General features: G+C 36.6%; 1 protein-coding gene across 1 annotated transcript in view; it reads left to right on the forward strand.

Annotated features, from left to right (window-relative positions):
* The window catches only part of itga10 (integrin, alpha 10), a 144,656-nt gene that overhangs the window by 42,861 nt on the left and 79,246 nt on the right, over positions 1-22,549 (forward strand). The window contains exons 6-7 of the mRNA XM_039763251.1: positions 651-778; positions 8,240-8,388. Of these exons, the coding sequence (XP_039619185.1) occupies positions 651-778; positions 8,240-8,388 (277 nt within the window). The remainder of the gene's footprint in view (positions 1-650; positions 779-8,239; positions 8,389-22,549) is intronic.

A 22,549-nucleotide genomic window follows, 5' to 3' on the forward strand; every position in this document is an offset into this window, starting at 1 on the left:
TGCAGGTTTTCATTCTAACCATCTTCTTAAATAGTGACTTGTTTTTGCTGATGATTAACTTTTCCTTAATTTTAATTAACTTGACTCAGGCCCCTTAGTTGCTTCTTTTTCCTTAATTAGCAGCCAGACAATAATGAGACACAAAACAAGCCACCACATGGCCAGCTCATCTGTTCACATCATGCAGTATCTGAAAATAAAGGTGATGGTCTCAGTAAGGTTTATCTCTCAGCTCTAAGAAAAAACGGAAAATCAATAGTTTTGGAAATAATAAGAATAAGAGCAGCAACGAACCATGGAGTTAAATAACGAGTTTAATTAACAGTAAGAACTGGCTTCAAATTAAGAAAGTGGTTGGAAAGAAACTGGTTGGTATTGGAAGCCCCAATTTAGCTGGTCAACTGTTGGCTTGTTTCACATCTCATTTCTGTTTGGCTGTCATTTAATGAAAACAAGAATCAATTCAGATGACTGAATCCTTAAACAGAGCTATGAAAATGAAGAGAAAAGGAATTTAATTAGCAGTGATAAACTGGTCACTGATTAGGAAAATGGTTAAAATGAAAACCTGCAGCCATTGCGGCCCTCCCAGCCCGGAGTTGGACATCCGTGATCTAGACTAAAGGTCAACTCTCCCATTCTGAATGTAGGATGTGCCACATTTATGGACATTGTAATTGTGCTTGATGGATCCAACAGCATCTACCCCTGGTATGAGGTCCAGAATTTCCTCAGCAACATTCTCAGCAAGTTTCATATCAGTCCAGAACAAATGCAGGTCAGTGTGCAATATTTATGTGTCATTCATATAAAATTGGGCAAAATGCACAAATGGAAACAACTAGGCCAGTTGTGTAGATAGATGGCACAGTATTAACTGACTTTTCTTCTGTATCATCAAAATACTGTCTATAATATAATGTTAGAATAACATGTAAATTTTTTCAATTTTTTTTTTTTAAACTGAGTTGCAAATATATTACCATATTGCTATAGTATATAAGAGTTTTGCAGTCATGATCTGAAAGACACTACTGGTAATGTGAAACAAAGCTGTTTTTGACCTACAGCAGCTGAACTCTTTACAATTCATCATAGTTGGTGTACCGTTTTGTCCTGATCTGGGTTTTGAAAGTTTTTAAATACCGATATTGTGTTGACAAAGTGCTGCTGATATATGCTTTTCTTCTTTTGCAAGCTATTGTTAATGCTGTTCCACAAAATACTGTGAATACATTTAGTAGCAGTACATGGTACCATCATGGTACAGTGGTTAGCACTGCTGCCTCACAGCTCTGAGGGCTAGGCATGGATTCCAAGTGTATTCATTGTCTCTGTTGAATTTGCATATCCTTGCTGTGTTTGCTTGAGTTTTTCTTTTTTAGATCAACAACCAATTTTCCTGCAGCTCCTGAAGACTTGCATGGTAGGTTAATCATGGGTATGTTTCAAGACCACATAAGCCTGTAATGGAGTTCAGAAAACGACTGGATTTGAAAATAAGGGATACAAAAAATACCTAGTGGGAAGCCACTATTTGTGCTATATTGCAGACCGAATACAATTTAAATTGGACTGCAGTCACTGCCTAGTTTTAGTTCTTTTGTGCATGCAACACAAAATTGTTTTTGCTTTTTATTTAGACAGAACTGAGACGCAAATGTATTGATTTTTGTTTTTTATTTTTTTGTTTGTTTTTTAATCAACATTAAACACCCAGCAAACACAGTAACTATTCTAATTTCACCTCTTTTCCTGGCTAATCTTAGTAAACTATCAGTAACACTCCTTGCTTCTTGACATAGAGGAGATTAAACAATAAGGATTTTAATGTATATTAAGTTTTAAGCTTCAAAGGACAAGTTTTACTTTTAAATGTTAATACAATACTCTTTGCTAATATAGCTCAGAAATTAAAGGGATGAATAAGTATTTGGAAGAACTGCATGAAGCATAGCCTTCTGGCACGGTGGTTAGTGCTGCTACTCTACATGCTCAAAAGGCCGTGTTCAGATCTTGGTTCAGTGAACGCTTTTGAAGAGATTGTCTGTCTATTCTTGCCATATTTTTGTGGGTATACTCCAGATTTCCTCCTAAATGGGCTGGCTCCCTATCTGGGGTGATTCATGTATTGGCCTTGATGAGCTTATTTATGAATGAATAAGATACTGTAGATAGCATAAAATGAATATTCATTTGGTGCATTCCAATGCAATTTCACTAGCAAATTATAAACTTTGAGCATAACAAACCTGTTTTTTTTTTTTTTTATTTAAATTACTAGGGTGCATCGCCCCCTGCTTGCTTTGCATGCCAACCCCCAGGCCTGCACTACATACTAGCATTTTTGCGGTTCTGCCACTCATGTATAGGGATGCGGATATACAATTTTTTTTTTTTTTTTTATTAATTTTATTACCGTACAATCCATACATAGCAATCAAGTTTTTACAAAAAGAAGAATTATGTTAAGAATAGATCGATCCCCACCCCTGAGCGGATATACAATTTAAACAGATTTTTATTTTCATGGGAATTGTTACATATGCATCAACGCAACGTATAATTGCCCGTGATAGAATTTAGTTTCTTTCTCCCTATCAAATAAAATTACTTTTTCGAATGTTTGGCTCTGAGATTTGTTAATTGTTTTTGCAAAAGCTATTCTAACCGGAAACTGTTAACGTTGTAATACAAATGGCATGTCAAGATCTCCTTTATTGTCATCCTAAAGGTACTACATTACTTTTCATGGATACATCCTTCTTTCTATAGTAATTCATGCATTATAAGACCGGATGTTGTTAACGGTTGTAAATATTCTTTGTGATATTGTAAGTTGTTGTTTTCATCTTCCGCACGATCATCACCAACTGTTTCAGCATAGTCTATTGATACGCATATAACCAATTTGCCGTGTAACCGTTCGACATTTTTGGATGCATTTAATTAATCTGATGTGTAACCGATCGACATTTTTGATGTTAATTCATTTGACTTCCTCGTTTCTCGGTGCTAAGATTGCACATGTACTCATTTATTATGTTGATAACCCTTCGTGATGAAATTCTTCAATAAGATTTGGACATAATACATCTTCTTTAAATGGGAACTTAAAGGGAGGAAAATGTTAAAATGTATAAGAACTGAGAGTGCAGGAAGTGTGTCTTGTTTGAAAATGTTTGAGAGGAGGGCGTGACTTGAAAAAATGTCAAGGCAAAAGTCTTGTATCGGGGTACTTGGAAAAAGTCTTCAAAAAAGTTTTGTTGTGATTTTTTTTTATATAATAGAGAGACATTTTTAAGTGCATTTGCATATAATGCCCAAGTACCTATTGTGAACGTTCCTGTCGGTTTGTCTGTCTGTATCTTTGGATCAAATTTGTGGAGATGTGGCATACTTATTCTTTAGAAAAGTTTGACAAGATAGTTCAGATTTCATTGAGATATCTTGAACAGCTTGAACACTATATGAAGTTTGAAAATTTCTAAATCTCCAAATGAAAAAAAAATCATTGTCAAATTTGCAAACTGATCTATCTTAAAATGGAGAAATGTTCTGTGCAACTTCAGTTAGGAATAAGTTTACTTTTTTAATTTTACCTTGAGCATGGTTGCTTGAACTTGTATGTCTGGTACAGAATATTTTACTTTTACTCTTCTGACAGCTGCTCAGATGCCCAGTGCAAGTGAGGCAAACACTGGGTAGAGCTCATGCACACAAACTGCTCACACAGCAGTGCTCTTCTACTGTTGTGTTAGATAAATTAACTAGTAGAATACAAAAATGAATGGAAGGTCAAAGCAATTGTGTAAGCATATATAAGACTGAATTGAATGAACAATATTATCTGCAGCTTATTATTGTAAAGAACCAATGTTATCAACCTGTAACTAATATGAACATAGGATAGATGTAAAAATGGACAGTGGTGTCAGAGGTGGGAGGACTCAGTGTCTTAAGCCCCTGATCTTTCAGTTCATATATACACAAACAATCACATCAAGCCCCGATCCTCTTGAACATTGTGCAGCATTCGTATTCCTGTTATACAATAAGTCAGTTCCTCTACAAGTTATTTATACAATTTTAACAAATTTTTGCGTTTTAATTAATATGTGCATGGGGAATTTATTTTTGTTTCATTTCCATTTTATAGGGTCATATTGCTAATGATTTTATGCTGCTATTGGTCATTTTGTATTGATAGATATTGTTCAGTTGGTAATTATTGGATACTACTCGTACTGTCAAAAATGTTATTTTTAAGAAACCAGAATACCTATTTGCAGACTCTCCACTGCTAGTGCACATCAATCCATGCCCATTTTCACGTCACTTGAATTGCAGTATGCTGGGCATGAAAACTATTTAGCTACCACAAGACTCTTTGTGCTGTTTTTAACTCCATTGTCAAGTAATTTTTAAAAGCACATATTTAATGTAGCCTACAAACATGTTATTGCATTCTATTACCTTTATTTTTACTCATTCTGTTGCTATTACTTTTGAATATGACTTATTGTCATAAAACTATTTAACAAACAAAAATGTTATAACTGACTCTTGGTTCACGTAAATACAAATGTGAAATGCTTCAACTTTCATGTTAGTTAACTTAGTCGCCAAACTGAATGTTACACAATATGTAGACGGTCTAACTTGTTTTATAATGTCATTTTACATAACATGATGCAGGGCACACTCACTCACACACTTAAGGGCCACTTTGGAAGTGACATTTATGCTACTCTGCATGTCTAACGAGATGTAAGGGAAAAAAAACCTTGCAAGCTCTATATAGGCAACAAGTGAGTGTGGGATTCATACCAGAACGCTGGATCCCAATATGCCACCTTTAAACAGTTACAGACTGTAAAATGCAAATCATTTTCATTTCTTATTAATATACAGTACGCAGAACCAACATTGCAGAGTCAATTACTTTAACTGCTAACTCAGTTCTGCTGGCAAAGATGCCATGGCTCTGCTTTGAAATGATCCTTACCATGACAGACACATAGGAAATAAAGGCTTTAATGGCTTTTTCTTGTTGTAAAAACCCCTCATAACTTTACAAGAACTTGGCAATACAGTTATTTTCAAAGTTTATTTAAAGTTGAATTACAGTAGCTGAGTAATGCAAATCAGTTTAGCAAATTAGTGAAGAACAAGCACACTTACAGGACTATCCACGGGACTGGAATTTTTTGATAAATTAATGGATCAAAACAATTCAAAACATCAAAAGAGGAAAGCGTTTAAAATCTAAAAAAAGAATCCTTAACCCGAATAAACAATGAACCCTTTATGAGTTAACCAAATCTCCCTCTGTGTCTGCATATAATTATATGCAGTGTTTACCCAAAAAAACCCAAAGTGCTTATGTATATCTTTATCAAAATATCCAAATAAGGCAAAGGAAAGTAAATGCATTACCAAACCATTCTTGCTGATGGATAACAGGCATTGTGTGCTGCAGTGCTCTGTAGTAATCGGGCAGAGACAAACACCAAGAGGAAATATCTTTGGCTTTTGGACATTCCACCAGCTACCAAAATTATAGGTGTGGACGTGAACATGCCCCACGTCAGCATGTGGGCAATGCTGACTTATTTGTGACAAACATGTCTTGTACTTTAACCCCTGGAGTGCATCACAAATTGAGGCTGCCTTCATAACAAGTGGAAAGTAAACCTTGAATGTATAAACCATTCTAATGTAATCTCAAATAAAATATAAGAACTTTTAAATCTTATTAAAAAGTGACCTGGAGAATAATAAACTTATGTTGTTAAATTTATTTAGCCGATGCCTTCAATTCGGGCTAACTTTTTTTAAGGTGTTTGAGCCAGAGAACTGACTGAGAAAGTAACAGGATTTCGATCACTCTTTCTTTTTCCATTGACATTACAAATCTGAAGACAGCTTGGCCTTCTGTGAAATGAACCATTAAATGGTTAGGTCTTGTCTTAGTTTTTTTTTTTTCTTTTTAAGTGGCTTTAGACTGTGTGTTTTCTTCTGAGTCATAAATCTGAGGTTGCCCAGGCCAAGCATCCAGTGCCTGTTTTGTTCCCATAACTACAGCTGCTTGGCTGTATTAGTACTGAACAGGTTTACACATCAGTGTGAATAATTTCCTTCTCCTGACCATAGTCAATGTGTCAGCATCTGGTGCAGTCTCATATATTTTTATAACTTGTAAATGCATTATTACACAATAGTTAACCTTACTTGGCGGTATGGTGACATAGTGGTAGCAGTGAAGTGTAATGGATCCAGAATCTTGGGTTCCAATCTGTCCTATCTGTTGTCTTTTAGACTTTGCCTTTTCTCCCTGTATCCATATGACTGGTTTTTGATTCATGTATTTATCTTTTAATGGTTGCTAAATATTTTGGATTTCAGTTTCTGTTCTGTGTTATTTATTGACCTTTTTCTTGTGTGTCAGTTTCTCCTATTACGTTTTAAATGCTTGTGCAGCACTTTGAGAACTGCAAAGAATGGGGAAAGTGGCATAAAAAATGTTATTATTATGTATGATATCCTCTATGTGCTCCAGCTTTCCACTCATATCTGAAAGACACAAGTGCTAGGTTGATCAGTGTTTCTAAACTGGAGCCCATGGAAAGCACATGAGTGAAACCTGTAATGGATTTTGATTCCATTTGAGGTTGGTTCCTGTGTTTGGATCAGTGATGTCATTAGCAGATCTGACCCCAGTAACACTGAATTGGATTAAGAAAATAAGAGCACTGATAAGACTTTCATAAAATGCTTATTGTGTTGCTGCATTGTATAAAATTCTGCCATTGTCTTTTTATAATAACCTTATTATCAAGTTTATGGGTTTTACTGGGATTTTCCAGTGTGGCGGTGAGATTTTAACTGGCACCCTATTGTATTAACAGCTTTAAGTGTGTTTTGCCAGTGTGTCCATGTGTTTTACTGGGGTATTTACCATTGTAGGCAAGATTTTTTACTTGTACAACCCAGTCTGTTAAGAAGTTGTAGAATCTGTACTATAAGTTTATAACTACCATTGAAAAACAAAAATCAATTATGTAAAATACGTCTCATAATAAATAAAATATAAAACAGCTACCTGGAGAAATTAAATTCAAAAAGTCATTACTTGCCCTAGGAAATATTGGAAGTGCTCTACTTCTACATCAAGATATTCCAGTTGTTAATCCTGCAAGTCCCCCCCGAGTCATTTAAAGAAGTTCCCATATGCAGGAGCAAACTTAAATGTTGTAAAATTTCTTCATTCACATAGAAAGTCACAACATTAGCCACTCCAGCATGGTTATTCACCCATCAAAGTTTTACCAAAGAGAAATATTTTTATTATGTAGTAACACCGATACAATTATTTGATTACTTATGTTTGTACTACTAGGGTGTTGTACCATGTTAGCCATTATGAATGTAGAGAAAAGCGAAGCAAAATTAAACCTTTTATTGGCTAACTAAAATTAAAAAAAAGATACATATTAAGAATGAGAAATTGATATAAATAATTAGATGATCAAATCAATCAACAATCAATGCCAAAAGCAAAGGAAACAAACTGTCTTACTCACCTAGACTGACTCTCGCTGGGCCAGTTTGAAAATGTGTTACAAATGTTAGAGTATTAGAAGACCAATGCAGACATAAAGAGAACTTTCAGATTCCACATAAGCAATTGCCAGGTCAGCATTTCACCCCAGTCTCCTGGAGTGGTCCTCATCCCCTCTTACCATCTTTATACCATTCTAAAATGCTTTACAGCAAAATTATATTATTGGTACACACTTAGATTAAGTAAATTATTCAAGTCAGTGGTGGGGTTTGAACCTGCAGTCTTACCTACAGCTAAAATGCTTAGTAGTAAGACCACACTTTCTGTAACTTGTATTGTAAGCTTTGGTGAAATGACATTATGTTTTCCTTTAATTTCTTCATTTTCTTACCTGTAACATTCTAAAGAGAAGTTACACTGTGATCTTTTATATAACATTTTCTATTTTCTGAGTGCTGATTTGTCCTGATGTTAAATATTTCCAATTATGTGTATTATATTACTGCGGTGGGCTGGTGCCCTGCCCGGGGTTTGTTTCCTGCCTTGTGCCCTGTGTTGGCTGGGATTGACTCCAGCAGACCCCCATGACCCTGTAGTTAAGATATAGCGGGTTGGATAATGGATTGATATATTAAATTAATATAAAAGTAAAAGCTGTGTCTTTTGTTAAAGGTGGGTGTTCTGCAATATGGTGAAATCTCAGTTCACGAGTGGTCTCTCCAGGACTACAAAACAACTCAGGATGTAGTGGAAGCAGCTAAAAATATAAGCCGACAGGAAGGTCGTGAAACAAGAACTGCATATGCCATTCACATGGGCTGGTGAGTAAGTAGCTAACCTTTTCTAATTCTGACAATGCAGAAACTGCAGTTTTGTATGCAAGTCTGAGTTACAATTAACAAACCAGTCTAAAAATGTCTGATGGGTTTCAACAGATTAGCCTAAGTAGGCTGCCTTAATTTCACTGCATTCAGGAAAGACCCATAAAGAGTGGGAAATATCATCAATTAAGGATATTCAATGACCCGTCACAGGATGAATAAAAATGTTCATAAGCTCTCCCTGGAATAAAAATAATAATTTGTGATGGTTATTAATAACACACCACAAAATCTAGGAAACAACATTATCTGACAGTAATACCTATACAGTGTACATTATTCCTGCAAGACAGCAGCCAAGGTATTGGGGAATAAATGATTTCTAATGAATTTTGAATTTTTGTTCCCACAGCCTTCTATAGCCTCTCAAAATAGTGTACAGCCTGACAGGCACCCCCTTCTTGCCCTTAAAATATGAAAGGGGGCCCACCTCCTGCTCCTAGCATTTTTGTACTGTATTTTTGTCAGTGATTGCTAGCAGGTAATACATATGAGGCCATTTTAAAATGTGCACTCAAACATTTACTGTAGCATATTTAGAAGAAGTCCCACACTCTTGAGTGTGACCTGTGCCACCAACTGTGCTTTAAGAAGATCTTGATATCTAGGTTTAAGAAGAGAGACCATACAAAATGTACACCATGGGTTAGCCATCTTGTTGACGCAATATGCTGTGTTTATAACATCCCTTTGTATTTGAATTTATTCTGAAAGTGTCTATATCAGCTCTCAGCTTTGTTGTCTTAAGCAATTTTGTTCAATTTCTTTGGTAATTTAGAAAAATGTTGCTTCATTTAATATGTGAAATTGTCTTTGTACTGGGTGCTACAAGACTGTTTCTGACTCAGAGGCTGGACTAACTGGTCCTGCAATGTTCTTTATACTCTTCAGTGTGTTTTATGAATATGCAAGCTGTACTTTCCAGTCTTATCATTAGAGCTTGAAGGTACCCGTATTAAAATTACGATCGCTGCTCTATCATGGTGCTGGCCTAGGTTAACCCTATTCTCCTCTTTTATATTCTAAATGCCAAGTAAATCCTTGCCTATCCCTCATATCTTACACTACCTTTTATATCTATTATTAGATAAATTACTAGAACAGGCATGAGAAAAATTTACAAGTTTATTCATGTACTAGCTGTGCTAACTGTCTAAGATGGGTTGAAATCTAAGTAATCAACCTAGACCTCAGCATTAACGTTTGCAGTGCATATGTCTCTGTTATATGCCATTTGTTATGGGATTCGTAAAAGCAGTGTTAATGTTTGTGATGAGCCATCTATTGGAATGACAAATGCAATGCATTTTATTACTAAAAATGTTTGCGATGCACCATCTTTTGAAATGACAGAGACATAGCAACCGCCCCGACATTCAGACAGACAAACAGGCCCTAAAATAAATAAAGTAAAATGAGTATGGCAAAAATACCATTACAACATAAGTAGCAGTGCCCTTTAAATTCTATATGCTTACTACCAGATGGCTGTCTGTCTTAATAGGCTCTAGTCCAGCTTGGGGTTTCCTCTAGCACGGCTTTTAAATGGAATAAGTGATGACTTGGCCTGTTCAATGAATGGAAAAATGTAAGAGCTAGAGAGTACGCTTCTGTTTAAGCATTAATTTATAGGAATCCTGTGGCTTCTTGACACACCTTCTCAACTCAGTGTGGGGGTGAATTCACTAATGATACAGCACATGCATACTTGAAGGATGCACAAATGAGGTTTTGGACAAACAAGAAAAAAAAAAGGTGTACAGATAATTAAATCATTAACTGCCGTGTCAAACCTGCTTCTCTATCAGAGTTATAAATGCACATGTCTCTTCTAGTCTAGGCTTTCCTTCTGGAGGGATAGCTCATCGAATATCAAATGCTCTTACACATCTGGCCCTCTCTGGTCAACTCTTTCCCTCCCTGTCACAGGTGGCCAGAGCACATCACTTGCCAAAAGGTCTTAATCTCATCTAGCAAGTCGTAAATGTCTGCCGAGCAAGGCCTGGAGAGCGTTCCAGAATTTAAAAATCTGATATTGCTAGACATTAATAAAAAAAATTAACCTATATGCTAGATTTTATTCTCAACTGCTTTCCTTTTTTTAATTTAAAAAACATGTTTTCAATTCCAGTTTAAACTTTTTCCAGCCGACTCCGGTCATGTAGCCCACACCAGTGAAAAGGTACAAAAAGTCCAGTACCATTTGTTCCCTTAATGTAGCCACAGTAATTTAAAAAGAGGAAAACAATCAATGTCAAGAAGGCATCATTCACAAGACGTTATGCTGCATCTTGATTTTTACCCACCACTGAGGAGGAACAGGCTAAATTTGGAGAAAAAAAAAAACCAATAAGGAAGCCTTATACTGCACTTCTTCTATGTAAGTGAAAAAATGCCAGCAATGTGATATGTCTATTTTTTAAAAAAGCACAAAATCCTGGTTCAAAAACAGGTATAAATTTAGAAAATATTTTTTCAATTGTTTGCTGGTTTCATTCTGACCAGTGAACATCTCTCCTCAAGGTAGTTAGTGCTACTACTGAATGTGCAGTTAGATCGATGCAGTGTGTGTAGTCTGTGTGTTCTTTCCATGTTATTGTGGCTTGTCATTTTTCACCTCACAGGCATTGAATTCTAAACTTGAGGTGTAACTATTTTTGTTTAAGCACTTAGTAGCCAAAAGATTTTCTATTGCAGTGAGTGGCTGTGAGGTTCTCAATTTACTTAGTGCTTAAATCTGCATGGCTGTATTTTGTCAGATGATGATGTCACATTGATGTGATGCCAATTGAGACAGACCAGGCACCAGCATCACATTGTTTGACTTTTTTGTGGCATGAAATACTTGTTTTGATGATCATTAGTAAAAGAGAGACAGTGATTATTATTTAGGCAAGTTAATGTTAACATTTGACATGTCTGCACACATACAGAAAAATTCTGGTATGGCCACTACAGGCTATCCATCCCAAAAACACCACAGGACACAATACTACCTGAGTTGTGATGTAACCCTGACCTCTCACTGCTTTCAGTAATCATAAATAAAAATTACAACCAAATTACCTTTTTGTGGACTGAATTGTATTTGGAGTTATGAGGTACTGTATTTGCTTAATAAATTTAATTTGAACTATATTTTCACAGAATGATACTGCCTATTTAATTGATTTTGTGTAGTCTAATTAAGAAATCAAAAGAAGCCCAGTGTTTCTTCTAAAGTCCTGACCAGAAATTCTATTGAATGCAACAGAGTGAGTATTACAAAATGTAACTACAAAAATTCCCTTCACATGAATAATTCTTTACATTTATATAGCGCTTTTCTCACTACTCAAAGCGCTCATCAATTGCAGGTTAAGGACCTTGCTCAAGGGCCCAACAGAGCGGAGTCTCTTTTGGCATTTACGGTATTCGAACCGGCAACCTTCTGATTGCCAGTGCAGATTCCTAGCCTCAGAGCCAGCAGAAAGTTGTGGGTGGATAGTGGCCTTGATAGATGTAAATAATTTGAAGACTATCTTGGGCATAAGTCATGGTTGGATGGCACCCTTCTAGTGATGAGCGAGCACCAAGGTGTTCGGGTGTTCGGTCCGAACACATCGATATGTTCGTGTGCTCTACCGAGCACCCGAGTATAATGTAAGTCAATGGGAGACAACCAGGCACCCCCTGCTTTGAAGAGGGGAGGGTGCCTGGTCCTTTGGAAAAGGTCAGAAAGTGACAGAAACACCACCCAAATGGACCGGGAACAGCATGGGGACGATGTCTGGATGCATCTTGGACTCCCAAGTCGCTGCTGGGATCCAGTTTGTCCGAGTTGTACACCACTTTTACAGACTGACAAAAACACGCCCAAAACCCCCCAAAAAATCAATTTTAAAGGAAAAATGACGCTCTAAAATATTATATGCCAGTGCCTGCAGGTGAGCTGACGCTCTAAAACATTACATGACAGTGCCTACATATATAGCACCCGATGACGTGTTTCCGGCCAGCCAATCATTGTAATGCCAGCACCTGACATGGCTACTGGCATTACAGTTAGGGGAGTACTTACCTTGATTGGCTGTCTCCAACTCGCGAAACGTGAGGGGCGGAGACTCGAGCATAGCGCATGAGCACATGTGGTGCTCGTTTGAGGAGCACCAAGCTCCGAGCATAGCGATGCTCGAACCGAGAGCATGCTCACTTATCACTACACCCTTCTAAGAGAGGAGAATGTAGAATGACAAGATAACATTACAGTGCAGGCATCAGGTAAATATAGGCCAGACATACATCCTAGTCAATATCCTGTGACGGTACAAGCGCATACGGTGCAGATGCTTAATTCATGGCTGGTTGGTGATTCAACAGACCTGTAAAGTTGTACCAGAAGGCATTGCAGAGAATCTATTTAACACCCACGTGCACCCCCAATCCCACTCCACATACAAACAAACATGCATAGTTTGGGGCAACAAGTTCATGGAAATGGTGGGTTTTAAGATGATGGAAAGTGCATTCATTTAGACATTTCTTGTTATAATAGTTCAGAATCTTTTCTCATACTTTGAACCAGTCTGCCATTACCTTAAGCTCTATTTGGTTAAGTCAGCTGGTTAACAAAAATATTAAGAAATGTGAGCAAATTGACAGAGAAACAGCTAGATTTATTGCAGTTGATATTTTAAGTAATAGTAGGTTAATTTTCTTGGAACATAAAATCTTATTTAAAGGTTGTTTTAAATTTGGATGATCATTAGGTTTTAGTCTCATAAAAGAAGACAGAAAAATAATTGCTCTCTTGAAAATTCCCACAAAATTTATGAGCCAAAGTCAAATTCAGCTTTACTACTCAAATTAATTCCCTTCACAATCAGCAGAGAACAGATTCTCATACACTGTTTTTCGATTTGTTCTTTATTTCACAGTTTTCACATAAATACTTTATATTTTTCAAATTATGTGTGAACCCTTGGATACAGTACAGCAATATCACATTTTCAGACTATTAATAAGCAGTAATGTCTGTGTTATTTTAACCACTGAAGGCCTACTATAAAATTATTTACTTTGATATCTACAAATGATAAAGATATTTAATTGGAGAAATGGAAGATCCTTCAGTACTTGAAACTCTCTGAGGCTTCAGGACTAAGCTGTAGTCCTTTATTGAACAGAACCCCAACATCAGCTATAGTGAAATTTCAAGTTAAAGGATGACTTTCTCTTTGAAACTGAGTAGTAATCTTGGTGTACAGAATTTGGATCTCTTTATCTGATAATGCAGTATGAGTTACAATCAAATGATACTCTTTCAAACATATCAGACTGGCTTCAGTGGTCAGCATGGAGAGTGAACGTAACTCACCTCTGTCAATTTTGACACACCAAAAGCTTGAATCTATGTATACACAAGAAACTAATGTCAAAATATACACTTACTCCTTTGTAATCCAGTGTTGGTACTGGCTAATCACTCTCATCAGCTAAGTCTAGGTTCTAAACTGACTGCACTAAAGGACAGCAGTTTAAATGAAGAATGGAATCTGGGGAAAGGTTTATAGACTGGCAAAGGTCAAAACCAGGAGATCAAGAATCAAAACAAACAGGTCCGGATATGAAACCAAAAATAGTCTTCAGCAAAAAAAAAAAAAATGTAAAAACCTGCAAAAGAATGCAAACTGAAGATGGAGGTCAAAAAAGGACAGAAAAGCCCATAACGAATATTCAATTATGTATAATATAAAGGAATTAAGCATTTGGGTTGAATCGACAGATTTGGACAAATCAAGGGCAAGTCCACTGTGATAGTGACATCACGTGTTGTACATTCCCACCGGCCTGTCTGACAATGGCATAGCAACCATCAAAACCACTATCTCACATGATGACAGCCATAAGAGAAACAAAATGACATTGCAGAAGAATGTGATTTAATTTTAACACTTTTAAAAATGCATTAAATTGAAAAACAACCACTAACCTCTTTTTTTTTTTGTTTCCAAAAGCCCCCAAAATAGTGTTTCAAATATTTTTGTTTTAAAAAAAATGAAAAACCAATACTTCTGCTATTGTCTGCTGCTCTCAACAACAACAACAGCCTTTATTTATATAGCACATTTTCATACAAAAAGTAGCTTAACACCTTTGTCTTTGAGGGGAAAATGCATTGCAAGACCTCAAAAGACATGCTGGGCACAAGCAGTAGAAACCTTAAAAAAGACTAAGCTTATTTCACCAAAGATAAACAATTAAATGATCACTAACTCTCAGCAGACATTTTATGCTAGTATGAAAGGATCACTGTTTGAAACTTCAGACTGTAAACTGTAGTAAACTCATCAATTGCAATGTATTATTAAACACCTAAACAAAGAAGCCCCAAGAGCTCTCTTCCTCCATGCGTGCCAATTTAATCATTTTGTTGGGCTGAAGATCTCAGGCCAAGCATTACCTCCATCACTTGAGATGACATGGACCATAAAAGCCAAATATATTACTACTTTGTATATTTGGTTCTAGTGCTGTAGTGAAAGGGGTGGGTGTAGCAAAACTAAAAGAGGGAGAGTCCACTGCTTTAAGAGGCACTCATGGCGTTAGAAGCCTCCTTTGATTACTGTTCTTGGCTTTGCTGAAAGATTGGACCTATTTTTGGTTATCAAATGTAGGCTTGCCTCACATTTACCATTTTCATCTTCTGGTCATTATTTTTCTCTGTGCCTGTTTCAATGCAGACATAACAGGTGTGGTCCTAAGTAAATGTCTGAGTAGAAACTTTGTAGCTACGTGTAAAGTCAGCAAATGTATTAACACATGTATTTTCGGCTGTTGGTAAATTGAAAGCAATAACTTCTATATTGGTTATAAGATAATTCTGGTAGACTTACGGATACCAGCTACCAGCCACTCAGCACCCACTCCCGCAAACAAGCTGTGGGAGAACAACCTTCCAGCTACATCTAAGTAAACAGGCACCAAGAATCTTGTAATCCAGGCAAAGATTTTCCAGTTCAACTAGCTAATAGATCAAATCTTACAAAAATAATGAATTTGGTTCAAAATTAGTAATGTTTTCTTGGGAAATTCTTTGTACAAAAGTTAAAAGGGAAATGTAGTTTCTAAGTGTATGCTGCTATGTACATATACTGTACTTGTGAGAAGAGGGTTGGTGAAACATCATTCAACTTGGGTATATGCCCATATAGTACAATGGAGTGTATTCCATTTCAAGCAAAAAATTGTCAAGGCATCTCTACAAGCCATTTTTACAGTGCTACACCCACAAGTGACTGAAGGACCTTTAACTGAAATCATCTTCCAGTTCGTATCTTCTACAGTCGTCTGCTAGGATTGAACAGCTGGCTACAGGATTTCTGCAGGAAGCAAGACATCGGTTTAGTCAACAATTGGAATCTCCTTTTGGAAAGGCCACGTTTCTTCAAGCGAGATGGCCTGCATCCGAACAGTTTCGGCGCCCGGGTCCTCCTCGAAAACATATCTAAGGTAATTTGTTTATCTTGACTATCTATCTCTGCTCTTAACTCCTTCTGAAATGATACTGTTGTGCTAGGACATGATAAGTGTCTAATAGAATCTTCCATTAAAGTGCACAACATTAATACTGTAATAAGCAATCTCAATGCACGTTAAAAATCTAGGCAATATGGCATAAATTTCAATAATCTAATTAAAATTACTATTTTAGAGGAACAATGTATTAAAACTATGAAAACAGATCACAGATTAAACAAAAAATACACACAGAGCGGTGCTAATAAAAATAATTTAGTTCCTATTCCAAATATCAATAATGCATATAGTACTCCTCTCTGCCCATCCAAAACATTAAATATGGCACTATTAAATGTTAGAGCTTTAACTAACAAAATGTTTTTATATCAACGATCGTGGCTTAACTCAGACGGCGAGGCTGTTTTAATCGAATCTGCGTCTCCGGATTACAGTTTTACTCGTGCAGACCGCCAAGGAAAAAGGGGGGGCTGCTTGGCAAACATTTACTCGAGCCGGTTAAAATGTAAAGATGTCAGTTTTGGTAAGTTCAAGTCCTTTGAGTATCTCGCCGTTGTTATCCATGGAGATTCTCACGTTTTAGTATCATCTGCGTCTTTTTTTGAGGAATTCTCTGTTTTAATGTCAATTTTAATTACTAACTATGACACACTCCTAATAGTTGGCAACTTTAATTTTCATATACAGTGGTGTGAAAAACTATTTGCCCCCTTCCTGATTTCTTATTCTTTTGCATGTTTGTCACACAAAATGTTTCTAATCATCAAACACATTAAACCATTAGTCAAATATAACACAAGTAAACACAAAATGCAGTTTTTAAATGATGGTTTTTATTATTTAGGGAGAAAAAAAATCCAAACCTACATGGCCCTGTGTGAAAAGTAATTGCCCCCTTGTTAAAAAATAACCTAACTGTGGAGTATCACACCTGAGTTCAATTTCCGTAGCCACCCCCAGGCCTGATTACTGCCACACCTGTTTCAATCAAGAAATCACTTAAATAGGAGCTGCCTGACACAGAGAAGTAGACCAAAAGCACCTCAAAAGCTAGACATCATGCCAAGATCCAAAGAAATTCAGGAACAAATGAGAACAGAAGTAATTGAGATCTATCAGTCTGGTAAAGGTTATAAAGCCATTTCTAAAGCTTTGGGACTCCAGAGAACCACAGTGAGAGCCATTATCCACAAATGGCAAAAACATGGAACAGTGGTGAACCTTCCCAGGAGTGGCCGGCCGACCAAAATTACCCCAAGAGCGCAGAGACGACTCATCCGAGAGGTCACAAAAGACCCCAGGACAACATCTAAAGAACTGCAGGCCTCACTTGCCTCAATTAAGGTCAGTGTTCACGACTCCACCATAAGAAAGAGACTGGGCAAAAACGGACTGCATGGCAAATTTCCAAGACGCAAACCACTGTTAAGCAAAAAGAACATTAGGGCTCGTCTCAATTTTGCTAAGAAACATCTCAATGATTGCCAAGACTTTTGGGAAAATACCTTGTGGACTGATGAGACAAAAGTTGAACTTTTTGGAAGGCAAATGTCCCGTTACATCTGGCGTAAAAGGAACACAGCATTTCAGAAAAAGAACATCATACCAACAGTAAAATATGGTGGTGGTAGTGTGATGGTCTGGGGTTGTTTTGCTAATTCAGGACCTGGAAGGCTTGCTGTGATAGATGGAACCATGAATTCTACTGTCTACCAAAAAATCCTGAAGGAGAATGTCCGGCCATCTGTTCGTCAACTCAAGCTGAAGCGATCTTGGGTGCTGCAACAGGACAATGACCCAAAACACACCAGCAAATCCACCTCTGAATGGCTGAAGAAAAACAAAATGAAGACTTTGGAGTGGCCTAGTCAAAGTCCTGACCTGAATCCAATTGAGATGCTATGGCATGACCTTAAAAAGGCGGTTCATGCTAGAAAACCCTCAAATAAAGCTGAATTACAACAATTCTGCAAAGATGAGTGGGCCAAAATTCCTCCAGAGTGCTGTAAAAGACTCATTGCAAGTTATCGCAAAGGCTTGATTGCAGTTATTGCTGCTAAGGGTGGCCCAACCAGTTATTAGGTTCAGGGGGCAATTACTTTTTCACACAGGGCCATGTAGGTTTGGATTTTTTTTTCTCCCTAAATAATAAAATCCATCATTTAAAAACTGCATTTTGTGTTTACTTGTGTTATATTTGACTAATGGTTAAATGTGTTTGATGATCAGAAACATTTTGTGTGACAAACATGCAAAACAATAAGAAATCAGGAAGGGGGCAAATAGTTTTTCACACCACTGTAGATAATCAGTGTGACCTAAAAGTAAAAGAATTTATGAACCTCCTGGACTCTTTTGATTCGAGACAGGTCGTTAGTCAGCCTACACATAAAGCAGGTCATACGTTAGACTTAGTGATTACTAAAGGACTGAAAGTTGATATAAAGCAGATCACTGATATTGGTCTATCAGACCATTTTCTTCTACTTTTTAATATAGAAATAATGATAAAAAACACCATGAGAAGCATATTGTTAAAAACGCTTCTTTGACTCATCAGTAGCTTTAAAACTTACAAACATTCTAAGCAATCAGTCCGTTTATAGTGCCAACTATAATAGCGAGGATAATGTAAATAGTAAGGTGGAAAGATTTAATACTAAAGTCAGAGCTGCTGTTGACATAGTGGCACCTGAAAAGACAGTTAAAAAATCTTCTAGCATTGTTATACCATGGAAGACCCAAAGAGTGTCTGATTTAAAGAGAACATGCCGTAGAGCTGAGCGTAAATGGAGGAAGACTAAACTAACTATCCACTATAAAATATTAAAAGTTAAAATAACAGAATACAATAACACTGTCCGTCTTGAGAGGCACTGCTATTTCTCTAAGATTATAAATAACAATGCTAGTTATCCCAGAGTCTTATTTCTACAATTGATCGTCTACTAAACCCAGGTAACTCAAAGGAATGCCTCCTAATTACTTCCAGTAAAACCTGTGAGGCTATCGCTGTATTTTTCAATCAAAAATTAATGATATTAGTGTTGGGGACATATACTATGTTATTTCTAAGAATGCTCCTAAACCCCAGCATTCTGTTATAAACAAATTAAACTCTTTCACTAGGATAGATTTACCTGATTTACAAAAATAATATCTCAATTAAAACCCTCCACCTCGTCCTTGATCCAATACCAACAAATTTTTCAAAGAAGTATCAGGCGTGTAATTGATAATGTTCTTGACATAGTAAATTCGTCATTAGATACGGGGTCTTCCCAGACTGTCTTAAGACTGCTGTAGTTAAACCCCTTCTTAAGAAACATAATGTTGACCCCTCGGCTCTTGAAAATTTTAGACCTATCTCTAACCAGCCTTAAATAAAGTTCTGGAGAAGGCAGTCATTATGCAGTTAAATGACCACCTAAATGAACATGCTATTCTTGATAAATTTCAGTCGGGTTTTAGAACAAATCACAGCACAGAAACTGCACTCGTTAAAGTAGTAAATGATGGTGAATGCAGACAGAGGCCATTTATCTGTTCTCATCCTCTTAGATCTGAGTGCTGCATTTGACACCATTGATCATAATATTCTTAGAAATCGCCTTAGTCAATGGGTGGGCCTCTCTGGCAGTGTCTTAAATTGGTTTGACTCCTACCTGGCAGGTAGAAAATTCTTTGTTAGTTGTGGTAATTACAACTCAAAGACACATGATATCCAATATGGTGTTCCACAAGGCTCTATCCTGGGTCCGCTGCTCTTCTCAATCTACATGCTTCCGTTAGGTCAGATTATCTCAGGGCACAACGTGAGCTACCACAGCTATGCTGATGACACACAGCTGTACTTATCAATAGCACCTGATGACCCCGATTCTCTTGATTCACTAGAACAATGTCTGACTTGTATCTCAAAATGGATGAATAGTAACTTTCTCGAGTTAAATAAAGAAAACTGAAATCTTAGTGATTGGCAATAATGGATACAATGAGGCTATTAGAAATAAACTGGATACATTACAATTAAAAGTCAAGACCGAGGTAAAAAGTTTAGGGTTAACTGTTGACTGTAATCTGAATTTTAAATCGCATATTAATCAGATCACTAGGACAGCATTTTTCACTTAAGAAACATAGCTAAAGTTAGACCTCTTATATCACTGAAAGATGCTGAGAAATTAGTTCACGCATTTGTTTTCAGTCGACTAGATTACTGTAACGCACTCCTCTCAGGACTACCCAAAAAGACATAAATCGTTTGCAACTAGTGCAGAATGCAGCTGCTAGAATCCTAACTAGGAAAAGAAAATCCGAGCACATTTCTCCAGTTTTGATGTCACTACACTGGTTACCTGTGTCATTCAGGATTGACTTTAAAATTCTGCTTATGATTTATAAAGCCTTAAATAATCTCACTCCATCTTATATATCGGAATGTCTGACACCTTATATTCCAAATCGTAACCTCAGATCCTCAAATGAGTGTCTCCTTAGAATTCCAAGAACAAAACTTAAAAGAAGTGGTGAGGCGGCCTTCTGCTGCTATGCACCTAAAATCTGGAATAGCCTGCCAATAGGAATTCGCCAGGCTGATACAGTAGAGCACTTTAAAACACTGCTGAAAACACATTACTTTAACATGGCCTTTTTATAACTTCACTTTAACTTAATCCTGATACTCTGTATGTATAATTCATCATAATAACTATTCATGGTGGCTCTAAAATCTGTACTGATCCCTACTCTCTCTTCTGTTTCTTTTTCTGGTTTCTTTGTGGTGCGCCACCACCACCTACTCAAAGCATCATGATGCTCCAACAGTGATGGATGGATTAAAAGGAAGAAGTCTACGTGACCATCATCATCATCAAGCCCTTCCGTGAGAACCCTAAATCCAAAGAGGACTGTTTCATTTATGTTAGGTAGAATGCCCAGAGGGGACTGGGCAGTCTAATGGTCTGGAATCCCTACAGATTTTATTTTTTTCTCCAGCCGTCTGAGTTTTTTTGTTTTTCTGTCCCCCTGGCCATTGGACCTTACTCTTATTCTATGTTAATTAATGTTGACTTATTTTTTTTTCTAACGGTATCTTTTATTTTTCTATTCTTCATTATGTAAAGCACTTTGAGCTTTTTGTATGAAAATGTGCTATATAAATAAATGTCGTTGTTGTTGTTGTATGGTTAGACATTGGTGTTCTTTGATGAATTCATTGAGCTGCTGTTTAAACAGTGTTTATAAAGTCTACAAGAGAATTGAACAGAGGGAACAAGTCCCTCAGACGAACTAAAAACAAATACATCGCTTTGATCTGTTAACCATATACAAAGATCTCCATGACTTATCAGTAATTTTATCTTAATTTTACTTTAGTAACTGGCTGCTATATTCTTGCAGCCTGGCACGAAGACTTTTTCGTGCATTTAGCCTACTGAATGCTCCATCACGCTGAGTTCAACTTTCTTTGAGGACAGCTGTGAAAACAAGTGAAAAAAAAAAGAAACTAGAGAGAAGCGGGAGCAAAATCCACAGTTGTTTTAATAATAATCCTGGCGATTAGCAGAAGGAATGCACATAAGGAAGTCCTTTCATGGAAAAAGTGTAAAGCAAAGCAGATTGAAAAAGGATAATGGTAGTTTTTATAAAGGTCAGCACTATTTTATAATGTCAAGCAAAGTTCAGTGAATGAAAAGCAAAATCCCCAAAAAAATGTACCTGTACAGACACAAATTTTAAAATCTAGAGAAGTTTTTATTCTTTCCCTTCTCTACCTAACAAAGCACACGTGATTTTTCAGCCAATATTTTTATAGCCTTTTTTTGTAGTAGACATTCAAGTTTATTATAAATTCATATTGCTATATACCTTGTCATTCTGCTGAGAGGTTTTATACTTCAATTAGTTTTGTAAAGCTCCCTGTGATGGTGTTCTCTGTTAAGAATAATATTTACAATTAATATTGGCTGGGATTGGCTCCAGCAGACCCCCGTGACCCTGTAGTTAGGATATAGCGGGATGGATGGATGAATATTGACTGAGGGCTAACTGACAAATATGTAAAGAAAAATATACAAAGATCCTTTTATTAAAGTAGATATTATGTTTGATATTGGGATGTAAATTTGTTTTTCAGTTTATTTTATATATAGCACCCTTCTCAAATAACCAAGGAACATAGATTGATTTTCAAATGGAAAAGATTGAAGGCTAATAAATGTATTTACCTTCTTCTTTTATCAGTAGTTTTCTGCATAGTTTTCCTCTGCAATCAGTTTACAGCTGCAGCATAATGCCCGATTAATTTCTATTTCACATAGCATGCTGTGTAATCGAACGGAATATTAGCTTTCTTAGTCACTACTGCGTACTCTCTGGCTGAAGACAGTAATGAATCCTTCTAAAGTGACATACTTTTTGATTTTCAGAACTCTTGTGTCCGAAACTATATCCAACATTTCTACTTTCTGTCTAATGCTTTGTATTTATTCACATTAAATTTCACCTGCCAGTCAGTACAGGTCCATCTGTAACAATTCTATCGTGTCTAACCTATCTGCCATTCCACCAAGTTTAATAT

The sequence above is a fragment of the Polypterus senegalus genome, chromosome 1, assembly GCF_016835505.1.
Source record: "Polypterus senegalus isolate Bchr_013 chromosome 1, ASM1683550v1, whole genome shotgun sequence".
Taxonomy (NCBI): Eukaryota; Metazoa; Chordata; class Cladistia; order Polypteriformes; family Polypteridae; genus Polypterus; species Polypterus senegalus.